This window comes from Rhinolophus sinicus, chromosome 9, assembly GCF_057876585.1.
Source record: "Rhinolophus sinicus isolate RSI-liver-muscle chromosome 9, RSI-T2T, whole genome shotgun sequence".
NCBI lineage: Eukaryota > Metazoa > Chordata > Mammalia > Chiroptera > Rhinolophidae > Rhinolophus > Rhinolophus sinicus.
In genome coordinates, this window is record NC_142509.1 from 2,945,150 (window position 1) to 2,958,591 (window position 13,442).

Sequence of the window (13,442 nt, forward strand, 5' to 3'; positions counted from 1 at the left end):
TGAACTTTAGTCTTTACTGTTTTAACATCGACACAATAATATGATAGTAATACAGTACCTGAAATTGGAATCAAATATAATTTTAAAGAGCAACTGTTTGTACAGATAGACTCTGGATTCAAGGGTTCTGGGGTTGTTCTTGTACATCTATTTTAAAATAGCTTCATAAATTCTTAAAGCTGTAAGAGAATTTAGAGACCAACTAATCCAACCCACTCATTTTACAAATAAGGGTATTTGGGATTATTTGTATTAACGTTTCTTTTATTATACAAAAGTTGTTATGAATCAAATATACTTTGCAGGTGGATTTTAATTTAACTAAACCCTTTATTGTCAGCCTCTTCATTAAGCCAGCACAATGGAGATGCATAATGAGTCAGGTACACCAAAAGGGATATGCTGCCACATGTCACTGTTCTCTGCCCTAAGCACTTTGAATATGTTAAAGAGTTTGGCTCTCTAGATGGCAAGTATAATATATTTTCCCCCTAAAACCTGTAAAATAACCTAGTGTTACATATTGTTAACAGGTATTGTTGTTCTATTCTGACCAGATATGCAATAACTGGTCAGATATGAATAAGTAAACATACATCTTACAGATTTTAGAATTCATTATTTTGTGAACATAGACAGGGAAGGTGGGGTGCTAAGCTTTTGCTCCACATGTGTAAGACTCACTTGTGAATAAATTAAAATGCTATTGTGTTAAGGAAAGATGTTTCACACAATTTTTGTGTGACTCCTTTGGGTAGCTTAATAATAGAAAATCTTTGTATGCATGAGCAGTTGAAAAGTAAACCAATGTATTGCTTTGGTGTATCTAGATAGATGTAGCCCATACAAAACGTCTCTTTTATAATTTGGACCCAATTTTTAAAATGAATTTGAAGAATAAATAGTATAAATAAGTGAACCACTGTATTCAAGGTGTTTATTATGAGTTAAATGTTTAACAAATCAGCTTTTTGGGGGGCTTATGCCTACTTAATTGGAATGAGTAATCCCTTCTATCATCTCAACATGAGCCCCCTGTGGAATCCTTTTTGTCTCCTGAACGTATAAGCACCAGTTGAGACCTTTGCATTGCCTTACTTAGGCTCCCTCTGTGATCTGATTGTGATGATTCTCAGAATTTGCATCAGGAATATCTTCACATACTGAGCACATAGCAAGTGCCAACTGCCTGGCTGACCAATCAGCTCACTGCTGCTCTGCCTGGATTTTTCCTTAATAGCTCCTTGGAGGGGGAGTCTCTAATCCAAGGACACACCAGGTTGAGACACCAAAAGGGAAGTTACTGCATATGTGATCTACGGCACAGTTTCAGTTACTCATCATGTGCATGCAAAATGGAGGAAAAATAGAAAAGAAGCTGTTTATTATGGCTATGATTTTGATTACTTAGATTAAATTAAAATTATCTCTGCCTAAGGCCATTTCCCTAGCATTTTATCTTATTCTAATAAAGGAAATGGATTTCTTATGAATAATATTTACTATCCTAATATTTTCCATTACTTCGTTATCCAAAGTTAGGATGATGATTAAATCAGTAAAGAGTAGTAAATATTTTACAAATTTAATGCAAAAGCCTTCACAATAGATAACCCTTTTAGAGATCATTAATTGCCAACATCTAGGTTACACACACTCATGTTTGCATGAGAACATGAACTGTAAAGTCCTTTTATTCTTACATTAATTAACAAGAATTTTTTTTCGAAAGCTGACTTTAAAATATTCTACTCAGAAGCCATTTCAAATGATGAGAAATGCCAAAGGGGGAAAAAAATCTCAAGTAGGCAACATGTAAAGCAACACACAACTGTATATGCACATTAGTATAATTACACATTGCAAATTATATCGGATGTATCTAATATCTAATTTATTGAAAGCTGATTCCACTTGAGATTTCAATAACAGCATCAACATTTTGCAGGTGGCTCCTTCTGTAGGGTATCCAAAGCAAATTATTCCTCTAATGTGCTTACAACCCTCAAGTAAAAGCTGAAGTTCTTTCTCCATTGAAGGACCAATAAACAATGAACACTGGGAATATACCTTGATAGATAAAGCAAGGGTGAAAGCTCACCAAATATAATATTCAGCATGGTTATTTATTCTGTTCCTTCTGTACATCATATCCTTACTTGCTTCAAACAACAAGAAACAAACTTAAACAGGAGCCTCATTATAAAGTGTGGGGGAGGCTTCATATAGCATATTCTGAAGCAATGATATTGAAAAGCTAAGCAGGTGAAACATTTTTAGATCATATTTTAGATCAATTGATAAAAGAGAAATGTGCATGTGAATGGCAAATTATATCTTTAATTGAAAAGAGACAGTACTACATTAAATTCCATTCTTGTAAAAATTATGATTAATTTGCCCTAAAGAGGGTACCTGATCAAAGCTCCATTTTGAGGAACAAGCTTTTGTGCTCATTTTTTGTATGAATCAACCAATCATCAAATAACCAAATATATATTTGTGATCTTGGAAAATGAAGCATATTATTCAAGTTGATTGGATCCATTTTCTTGTTCCCTCCATAAAGATCTTTCTGCTAATTAGTCAGGGTTACTATTGAATTATTTAATTATCTGCACTTTTGTGCAATGAAATATGTTGTCATATCACATACTTTATCATGCTGTTGCTGTTCATACTTAATGATGTCTCTGTAGTTAGCAGTTTCCTTTGTTCTGCTCAGTAAGTGGTTTTAGAAAGGGGGTGAGCCAGGAAGGACGAGCCTTGGGGTTTGTAAAATAAAATCATACATTCCTGGTGCACATGCAAAAACTTTATGTATTTACGTGAATTCCTTTTTAGAAATTAAGTTGCAATTCCATTTGGAATGAGCTAAGAGGTACATGTCAGTGACTTCGAATGCAGCCAGAGCAGTATGATGATACCTTGATCTCTCAGTGTATTTCCATTGCAGTGCAATGATAAAACGACAATTTAATTTTTTTTTAATCAGCAAGGAATGTCTTTAACAAGGAAGAGGTAAATTATGATAATTACTCTGAATGGTCGGATCCTTGAGCATTACTAATTAGCATTTATTACTTGGATTATAGAACAATACATGTGAAACCGAACTGCGATTGCTCTTTTACGTGGAGAACTGAAAAAGGCAATGGAGCAACGAGACAGTATTGTCAGCAGTCAGGTCAGTAGTTTATATCTCCTTGATAGTGTGCAGAATTCCTCACTTTTGAAATATACAAATGTGGTCCTCGATGTATTTAGCCCATTCATTTTTTGTGTTAGGCACATATTTACATATGCTATCACAGTCATGGGAGACTAATGAGAGGAGAAACATTTTGGCTATTATGTCATTTGGGGACAATTTTACCCATTGTGAGAGTTTAACAATAAAGAGCATAAAACTCATTTTTTCATAAAAGTATGAATTTTTCTGTAAGAATTTTGACTTAAAAAGGAAACAAAGGGCTCAGTTCTTATTGAATAAAATTTTACATTCACCTTCCCACTTTCTCTTAGGAGGACAACAGTTTAAAATAATTCAGAAAAGACAATTGCTTTCTGGCTTAAGAGCCTTTTTTTTCCATTAGGAATTTGTAATAAAGTAGATTCTGAATTTATAAATAAATTAGATATTAATCAACGGACCAACATCGGTAACGTAAATAAATGCCCCTCTTATAATTTGGCAACTTAAATTCCTAAATAACCTGGTAGGTAGGAGAGAAAGAGGAAAAATTAACTGTTCATCATTCTTGCTGCAGTCTCAGCGTTTTCCCCATACTTCATTATAGCAAATGATGAGAAAAGAACCTCATATAATATAAAGCCAGTACCACATACAGTCACTAGTCTTCCAAATACCTTTATGGATTCTCTACACTGATCCTAGTTTTCAGTTTAAAAGAATAAGTTTGACTAAATCTGTGAGGAGATTAAACAGGCTGGTGATAAAAATTAATTCTGCTGAATGAGCAAGTTCATTTGGATTGCAGAGATGCAAATAAGATAATACTTTTCCTTTGACATACAAGCGGATTAGTTTAGAATGTTAAATTTGGTTTTATTAGAATATATTAGCAGTGTTTTAATTAATACTAATCAAATATTTTCTTTCCCTAGGGCTTGATGTGTTCCTAAGGCTTTCTAAATCATCTGTCTTTGATCCATCAGCTGCCCCCTCGCCACCAAATTACCAAAGCCTTTGTTACATTCTTCATAATTTTACTGTATTCAACAGAAAACTATGAGCTGTGTAGCTAAAGTTGTCTTGCCCATAATATTAATTCCCAAGTGCCGGATTTAAAATGAGTACTGTTCATTGGTACAGTTGATTTTTTAAAAAAGTGGCATTAGAGACTCGAAAATAAACACCTTCTGTGTTTTTCTTTTGGGGAAAAATGTTGCAAAAGGAGTTTGGGCTGGTTTGTATAACTTGGTTTTATTCCCACTAGAGCTTCCTAGAGCTGTTAAATTTCCAACTGCATTCGTTTTGAGATGGTACTTCTTAGGAAACAGACAAAAAAAGAATTTTTTAAAAAGGGGGAATCTAGTTAAAATTACGGTGAACCAGTATGCCCTGTGAATTGAATTTTAACTGTGTGTTCCAAGGAGGTGCTGCATTGCATTTCACTCATTATCCCCTCCTTTTCTCTCTGCTTCCTGTCCTTCTGTGTCCGAAAGCTCCAGTTCACTTCTTTCTCTTTTCTTCCCCCAACGCACCCCCTCCAAATTCCCTGCCTTATTTTTTTTTTTTTTATCTGCCAAGCTGGATTTGCACTTTTAAAGATCAGTATCAATAATGCCCTGCTTGTTTCGGTTGCACTCTCCCTTTAAAAGACAGCCCCCTCTAATTGATGCGTCTGGGCTAGTCTAGACTGGTAGTGATTGAACCAACCACCAATTATGTTATTCATTTCACTGAACTTCACTGATGGGCTCGGTGAGGAAGAAGGGGTGTTGAGAAACCTACCCTTACACTGAAGCAGTTCCCTGCTGAAATATAAAATCTTGTGTGTTGATATGCACTCCTAAATGCCTATGTGATCAATTGTGTGATAGCAACCTCAGAACATGAGCAATCCACTTGGAAACACGTAAAAAAATGAAAGAATGCCTTGGAATACAAACTGTACCCCTTGTATTAAATTACTATCCTGTTATAATTTGAAATCACAGAAGAATTATATCTAGCATGTTTTTATTTACCCATGTATACATTTTCATAAAATGAACTGCAGATATATTTTGAATTCGAAAAGCACCAAATGTTTTACAAATATTTGATATGAATCATGTGGTAATATGTATCCATAAGTCACATAGATGCCTTTCCATAGTTTCCAAATACCTATGCATACAAACAGCTAAGATGGGGGAAAATCATTAATCCATTCTATAGAAACCAAAAGATGATTTAAAAATCAAATAACTTTTCTTTGAAGCACATTCAGATTATCAAAGGCTTGAAAGTAATATTTAAATATTATAACTACAAGAGCTTTCAACAAAAGACATGGTGCAATTGTTGCACAGTTCATCTTCTCAATTCAGTTTTCTAATACAAAATGGTTTCTTGACTATGATTTGGAGTCAGTGACTAAAATTGCATTGAACACTTAAAAACAAAACAAAAAAACAGGGAAAGAACAGTTTCCTTAACCTTAGATTACAGGCATAAAATGAGGTTACAACCAATATACAGCCTTTAAATGAAGAAAGCATTTGAAGTCAAGATTGATTTAGGTATTTTCCAAAAATAGAAGATAACTGTTGGCCCAAGAATACTAAAATCATTTAAATGAAATTGTGTATTGGAATTTTTCACAACAAAGGAAAGGTAAGTTACTGTTTCTTTTCTCTAATGATGAGATAGATCTAAATCACTGAAATTATTCTGTTACATAAAGTTAAAATTTCAGAAAACTACAAACTGGGCAATGCTAATAATTACCTTAAGAGAAAATAATTTTAAATGTATAGTTTAGTGTTATAAATAGCTACATTGGATTGAATTTAAATCCTGGTAAATGTTTTTCCAATTTTTAAATGAAGAATAATAGGCATAGATTACTCTTAAAGGACACAATAATTGTGTGAGTGCTATTTCTTTCCTTTTGCCGTATATATTGGAAATACATATAATATATAGGAAATATACATATTATATTTCCAATCCCTATTACTTTTAAATTCATCATGTATAGCATTTTAAAACAGATGCCAAGCAAGGAGGCTATCTCTCTCCTTTTATTTTATTTTTTAAGATCTTGCAAAGAAATGCAAATTTAGTCTTTAGTAACACCATCAATTCCATCCTTCATGTAGAAAACAAGTGCAGAATATTTAGACTATGGATATTTTAGCCCAAACTATTGCTTCACCCCATCTGTGTCCGTGTGTTCACTGTCTAGCCATAAATGATACATATGTGTGGACACTGAATATATAATATGTCCACATGCCAATTTTAATTGGGCACAATTTTAAGATTAACTGTTTTGTTTAAAAGTTGCAGGCATGGGGCATGCTGGGACTTCAGCTGATGCATTCTGAGGTCAAGCACCAGGTTCGGAGCTGTTCTTGTTATGCTCGGACAGCAATGCGTGTTGCTCTCAAGGAACAGACCACGGTAGACGAGTTCCACAGGCCTCAGCATCAATAATATACACGCATACCCACAGCAGCCAACAAGCTATTGCAACAGAATATATACCTACTTTAACAGAAACCTAACAGCTGCCACTTTCTGGTCACCTGATCCCATCTAACAATGAAAACCTCAGAGATGCACTTAATCACTTCAGACAAACTTTCTTTTCTTTGTTTTTGCGTTACAATAAAAGTTCCACCAAATTTCCAGGATGCTAAAGCACTACTCACAGCTCCCAAGAGCCTAACCCGTGGATTTAAACGGTAAACATCACAAGTTAGGGTCTCAGGGATTGAGAGGAGCGCAACAAATTGTTTCTTGAGACAAAGCAAAGCGAGATAAGAATGACAGGCAATTTCTGTTTCAGCTTCATGACTAAAAGGCAACAAACAGGTGGCAGGGTATTCCCTGACTCTCTAAGCTTCCTTGGTTCACAAGACTTAGATTTCGCTGAAATGTAATAGATGCATACACACATATGTAGTATCTGTGAGATCATATACATACCTGAACATACAATCGCGAGTATATCAGAGAAAACTCTTTGAAGCTTTGGGCAAAATTGTTTACTAAAATGGAAAATAATATGAATAGACTCAGAAATGCCCATGTTTTTAAAATCATGGTCTACAATAAGGGTTAAGTGTCTCTTCAAAGCTTTAATTTACAGCTAGCACAAATGACTAAAGAAAACAGGAGGCATCTCTTTCTCTCTGGGCTAGCATGCCACATGCAAAATCATAGAAATCAGATTTGTAGAAGGAGAAGACCAAGATGTAGGATTTGGAGGCTGTGAGAGTATAAATACGAATAGCGTTTTAAACTCACCCATTGGAAGTGGAGCAGGGCTGCAGCCGCCTGTCGCACCATCCGAGCAAGGGGGGAAATGTGAGCTCTTAGTGCGCTAGCCTGGGCGAGGTGTTTCAATAGAGGACGGAGAACTGGGCGGGGAGGGGGAGGCGGGGGCAGAAGAGATACACCAGATCTAGAGACTGTGTAACTCTGTAGTTTATGCTTTGACGAGAGGGGAAAAGGCAGTTTTGGTGGCAGTGGAGGGAGGGACTGGGACTGATCAAATTTGGAAAATAGTCAGTTAAAAATGTATATCTATATATCTATAGATATATATAGATATATATATATACACACATATATATGAGAAACCTCCCCAGAGCTGCTTTAAAAACGTTCTCCCTTTTTTCTTTCGCATGCACTTTGCCGGTGCCGCGAACGGGGCCTCCTGTGCATCAGTTGCCTGGCTGCAGCCGAGGCTAAGTCCCCCGGAGCCAGCACCAGGCTGTCATTTGGTAGACGCGCAGTGGGAAGGGCGGATGCAAACTGGGGAGACACAGCTCCCCTGCCCCACTCCCGCCGCGGATCCTTTGAAGCCTTTTGCCAATATTTCAGCGAATCTGAAGTATATTTTCCCTCCATCTTCGCAGACAGCTACTGGTTCTGTACCTGATAGTCATTTTTCCCCATCTGCCTGGAAGCTGAGCTTTCCTATGTGAAATAAGGCTCCTGTGCCGCCTCCAAAAATGAAACGAAAGGGAGAGGAAGTGGGTAGGAAGATGACTCTTTAAAAATGTTTTCTTCCCCTTTACTTTCTTCTTCTATTCCAGTATGAGAAAGGTAAATGGCTGGCTAGTCAAAGAGAATAACAAAGCAGCCTCTGCAAGGAAGACTCTTGGGGGGGAACTCAAGCACTTAGTAAAAATGCTAAATATTTTGTATATCTATGTATCTATATGCATCTAAAACCGTTAAAGCTCCAGGCGCTCCCCTCCCCCCTTTCAAAATAGAATCATACCAGCAAGACAGCTAAATTCTGTCTCTTTCCCCTCTGTACAGGGTCTGTTCCGCATCCCCACCCCCACATCTTCAAGACAACTTTTTTTCTCACCTCTGTAGGTTCTTCTCAGGCACAATCCTCCATTCAGTTCAGTGTCTGTCCTTTTTCTCTCCCTTCCCCTTTCCTCTTCCTCTCAGAAAAGCTAGTCCGTCATCATTCTACCTCGTCTCTCTCTCTCTCTCTCTCTCTCTCTCTCTCTCTCTCTCTCTCTCTCTCTCTCTCTCTCTCTCTCTCCCCCCCCTCCCCTTCTCGCTCTTTTTCTTTTACTATTAAAAAAATAATAATAATGGCCCTTTCGACATAGCAGCATGAAGTGGCTGCCTTTGAGAAAGCACATTTAATCTTTACTGGCTCCCCTAGGCTTCAGTGAAGGAGAAGGCAAGAAAAAAGGGGGGGGGGGAGAAAAAAAGATTGTAAGGGAGGCTGCTGACGGACAGCAAGCATCAGGCACAAATCAGCGACAAGTTGCGTTTTCCTAGACCACACTGCCCCCTTTCTTCTCAGCTCTCTCCCCAGGCTCCTGGAAAGCCTGAGTGTCTGGTTACAGGAGGCAATGGGTCTCCTTTGCCAACCACGGTGCAGATTCCTCGCATGCCTGCTTAAATCGCTGGCAGAATAAGGAATCAATATCCCCCTCTAATCACCTTTAGCTCCTATATGCCCTCCCTCCTTTTCTGAGAATCTTTGGTTCCCTGCGTGCTCCCCCGCCCTGCCAGGATCCTACATACAAAGCTTGCAGTCCTGTCATTTCTCACTTCCCTCCATATCTTGGAGACAAGCCTCTCTTCTAATACCCTCTAGTGCTTGCTCCCTCTCTCTGTCGTAGTGTGTCTCATCCCTGACTTGCAGCATCAGATGCACTAAGGCATCTCCCTGACTACTAATGAGACCAAAAATACACCGGCAGGTCAGGGGGAAGACCAGACATTGTATTATACAAATACAAATTCAAAATCCCTCAGCCTGTTAGACGCAGAGATCAGGTGTCACATTTTCTAAAAGGATAAAAAAGGGGGAAGGAGTGAAGAAGAGAGACCACAGTGCAGTTCTCTGCCTAATTGTTCTCCATCCCATGGTACTTAAAACACACGTATGTATGAGAGCAGATGATGTATTTTGTGAATCTTGGTCAGTTTCTTTATGGAGAGAAAGATCAACACTGCCCAGATATTTCTTTGAAATCAGCATTTAGAGGGATAAAAAACAGTGGTTCAATCTGTATTTTAAATATGCAGACACTCTAGTCAGGCATGTGATGACTACAGTGCTAACATTCTTTTTCCTTTCAGTGGCTGGGTTTTGCATGTTGACTATATTTGCCATATGTATTAATTTACCACCTACATTCCCTTGGATTTTGAAATGAACTCATCAGTCACTATAGCTCAGCCTAACCCTTTGCTTCTACTGCAGATGTTTTCCTTATTCTTGAAGCATTTTGCTTCAGATGTCCATCAGCTGTATATACACTTCATTGATTAGCCTAAAGTCCCTTGATAATGATAAGTGATAATTCAGATGACAAAAAATGGCATAAGAAAAATTTAAATACGTCTTGAGTTAAGGGAGCATCTTCTATCATTTCTGTCTGCATGTATTTTAAATGCTTGGCTACCAATGATCCTGTAAAATATGTATTGCCCGAAAACTAGGGTCTCTACCTATCTCTACACACAGTGGGTATTTTGCCACATTAACCTAATTTTCCTGGCTAGAATCATGAAGACAACAGGCAGTGCTGCATTAAGTATAATACTGGGTTCTATACATAGTGAGGAAGAGAGGGAGGTATCTGAAGATGCAGGTTTCCCCCAAGTCAATGTTTTTAAAAGGTAGATTTTTTGTGCTCAACTCAGACATTGTGCTTTGTCTCTGACTGTGACACCTGCAGTAGCACGGCTGGATGCCAAGGAAAAAGAGAAGAAGAAAAAGCACAAGTGAAAAGGAGACTCAGAAAGAGGAAGAGGAAGAAGCAAAGGAGAGAAGGAAGGAGAGGAGAGGAGAGGACAGGGAAGGGGAGGAGAGAGGAGGCGAGGGAGGCAGAACAAATGGAGGCAAAAAGAGAAAGACCTACAATTATAGTGTTGGATTTCATTTAATACATTTTTTTTTTTTTGGTCATTATTGGGAAGGAGAAAAAGATGGTTGGCAGGAGTTGGTGACTGGCTTAGAATCTTTTTCAGATTTGGCTAAGGTGTTTGCCCTAGACTGATGGGAAAAAAAGAAACATGCTAGAATAATCATAAAGGGTGGAGCTGTCAAAAACAAACAAACAAACAAAAAAAACAGAAAACAACTCTTTGACTCACTGGGTGCCTCCCTGTAATGCCCAAATGAATCATTCCTAAGCAGAATCATCAATTGTTTTAGTGTATTTGTATATGAAGGCCAGACTATGGGAATCATTACTGCATTTATCTTCAAAAAGGAAAGATAAACAGAGAATGAAATTTACTGAGACTCTCCTAAACCTTTATGTATTTGCAATCATAGTGCAGCATGATTTTCCAATACTAAACTAATTTGCTCCATCTGTATTGACTATGCTTACAAAAATATACAAATATATGAGTTATGAAAGTTTTGCTATGAACACATCATTTTCTCTATACAACTCAGTGATGTCTTTGGAGGATACTTATTTCAAGCAGTTAACACCTGACCCCAATTTCTGTGGGTAATTAGTGAGCTAGATAACCACACAAAGTGGGTAATTATTTAGTACCCAAGGGTATGCTAAAAGTGGGTAGTGGTTTTGTTAACAAAAGCACATCTCTAATTATTGTATCCATGATGGGTGTTTTAAAAATACCAGTTACTATATCAACTGAACCATAATAAATAAGTGAACTGTTGTGCTGTCCTTAGCATATCCATATGTATACACTATCATTGCTGATGATATTTAGCTCTCTTGTATAGAGTGTTGTGAAAATTAATTAGTTAACATCTGTAAGGCTCTCAGCGATGAAATGTGCTAGAGAGCTTCTAAATACAGTATTATTATTATTATTATTATTATTATTATTATTATTATTATCTTGGCTAATAATCCCAGGATGGAAGAAGTTAGGGAGTACATGCAATTGTCTGGTTTACATCTTGGTTTGAAAATATGCTGAGGTCACAAATATAATCAGTTTAATTATGGGGAATGGTCTCCTACCTGATCGAGTCTAACAGGCTGTAATAGAAAGGAAAGGTAGATGCTAATTCCCTGACAGCTGGCTCAGGATAGATCTGAGGAGCCAGGATAGGAGATGGGTAGAGGGAGGAACAGAAGGAAGGAATCAGTGATGGGCCAGGAAGCTGAATCAGCCGGACCACACCCTCATTTCAAAGTCTATCCTTCCCTTTGATGAGCAGCAAATATGCACAAAAATCCCCAAAGACATCCATGTAATCCCTGGGACAAATTATTCATAATTACAATCAATCAGCCAGTTATATATTATTTTTTCTGGAGAAGAACAATCAGTACAAATTATTTTAACGAATGCAGATACATTTAAAAATATTACAATGTTGAAAATAGGCACACCCAGGTAAGTCAGATATCTTTAACCCAGGGTATAAGCAGCAATGAAGAAGCACTTTCTAATTCAATTTCTTTTATGGATCACGCTCAGGATGGTAAGGAGATGTTATTTGTTTTTGCTGAGAAAGAAAGAAAAAAAGAAAAGGAAAACCCATGTTGTGAGGGACCCTGATTTTTTTAGAGCACTGAAGCCTGGAAAACAACTAACAACAAAAACTTACTGCTTCTGTCTTGATAAATGTCCGTCTCCTTGAGCAGGCTTTCTGGAGTCTGGCTGAGGCAGGACAGACAGAGAGGCCTCTGGGATCCAAATTTTCAAATAGGCTCACCACATTTTTTCTTTCAAAGCAAGGTTGTCCTGGGGATTAACCCTAGGGGGATGTGAAGCATGTGGGAAGGATAAAGGGAAATGTGCAACGATATTCTATTTAGCCAAGTTAATGGTCTCTAGGGAATTGGAAAGGGTAACAACCCCATTTGTCAACCAACAGGTACTACTGCCGAAATCTCTGCTGGAGGACAGCCCTCCAGAACACATGTTTATGCTAAGATTGGAGGCCAGTGGTGTGATGAGTACACTTTATGAGTTTGGAAGCAAAGGGAAATTTTTTTTCCAAAATCCACCCCAACCCAGGCTTCTGACCTGAAGCCCCGTATTTGTCTCCCCTCTCTGAGCTCAGAACTACAAAGGCTGACTGGCATTCTCCAACCCACCCAGGTCCTTTCAAACCCTATACTGTGCCAGACTGGCCCCATCTCCCACTGCAGCAAATTCTGTAGCCCTGATCCATGCAGCGCAGGAAGAAGCCAGATTTCCATATTCATTGTCCTGTCTGGACTTCTGCTCTGCCACTGCCCTTGGCTCTTGGTTCCTGGTATGGTTTCAAAGACCCAATCAATTGCTTTCCATTCCCCATCATCATTTTACACACCTCTACTTCTCCCTTCTTCAAAATGTTGTGTCTAAAATGATTTTATGTTTCATAGTTTCTTTCATCTCTGACCACCACCATATCCTTTCTTTGGCCTCTCTCATTCTCCTGTTTGACTGTTTGTTTGTTTTTTCCCATATCAAAATACAGTTCTATCTCATGCTATGGACTGAAAACCCATAAGTCTGCTGCTAGCATCTCCACACTCCCAGAATACCCCACCCACATTAACATATCCGAAAATTCAATTTACCTCAGGGCATTTTACAAAAGCTCACCTAAAAAGAGCTGAACCGTTGTGTGAGCGTGTGTGTATGTTTTAATTGACTTAACTATATGACTGTAGCATGAAAGGGCCTGATGTACATGAGCAAAAGAAAGAACAGAAGAAAGGAGTCTGGTATAATTGTGGATATTTAAGATAAAAGCAACAGAAGCTATTTATTGCAAGAACATACAAAC

At 37.8% G+C, this 13,442-nt stretch overlaps 1 protein-coding gene across 13 annotated transcripts in view; it reads right to left on the bottom strand.

The window, feature by feature from the left end:
• Positions 1-13,442, bottom strand: part of LOC148757269 (uncharacterized) — a 496,442-nt gene that overhangs the window by 101,725 nt on the left and 381,275 nt on the right. For 2 of the 13 annotated variants that reach the window (XR_016022348.1, XR_016022347.1), the window contains exon 1: positions 8,562-10,048. Coding sequence is in view for 1 of the 13 variants with exons in the window: in XM_088800794.1 (XP_088656920.1) it covers positions 7,487-7,490 (4 nt within the window). In the remaining 12 variants the exon portion in view is untranslated. Of the gene's footprint in view, positions 1-7,165; positions 7,228-7,486; positions 7,600-8,561; positions 10,049-12,269; positions 12,420-13,442 lie in introns of those variants that run through there. The other 11 variants (XR_016022339.1, XR_016022341.1, XR_016022345.1 and 8 more) reach the window with 11 other exon arrangements.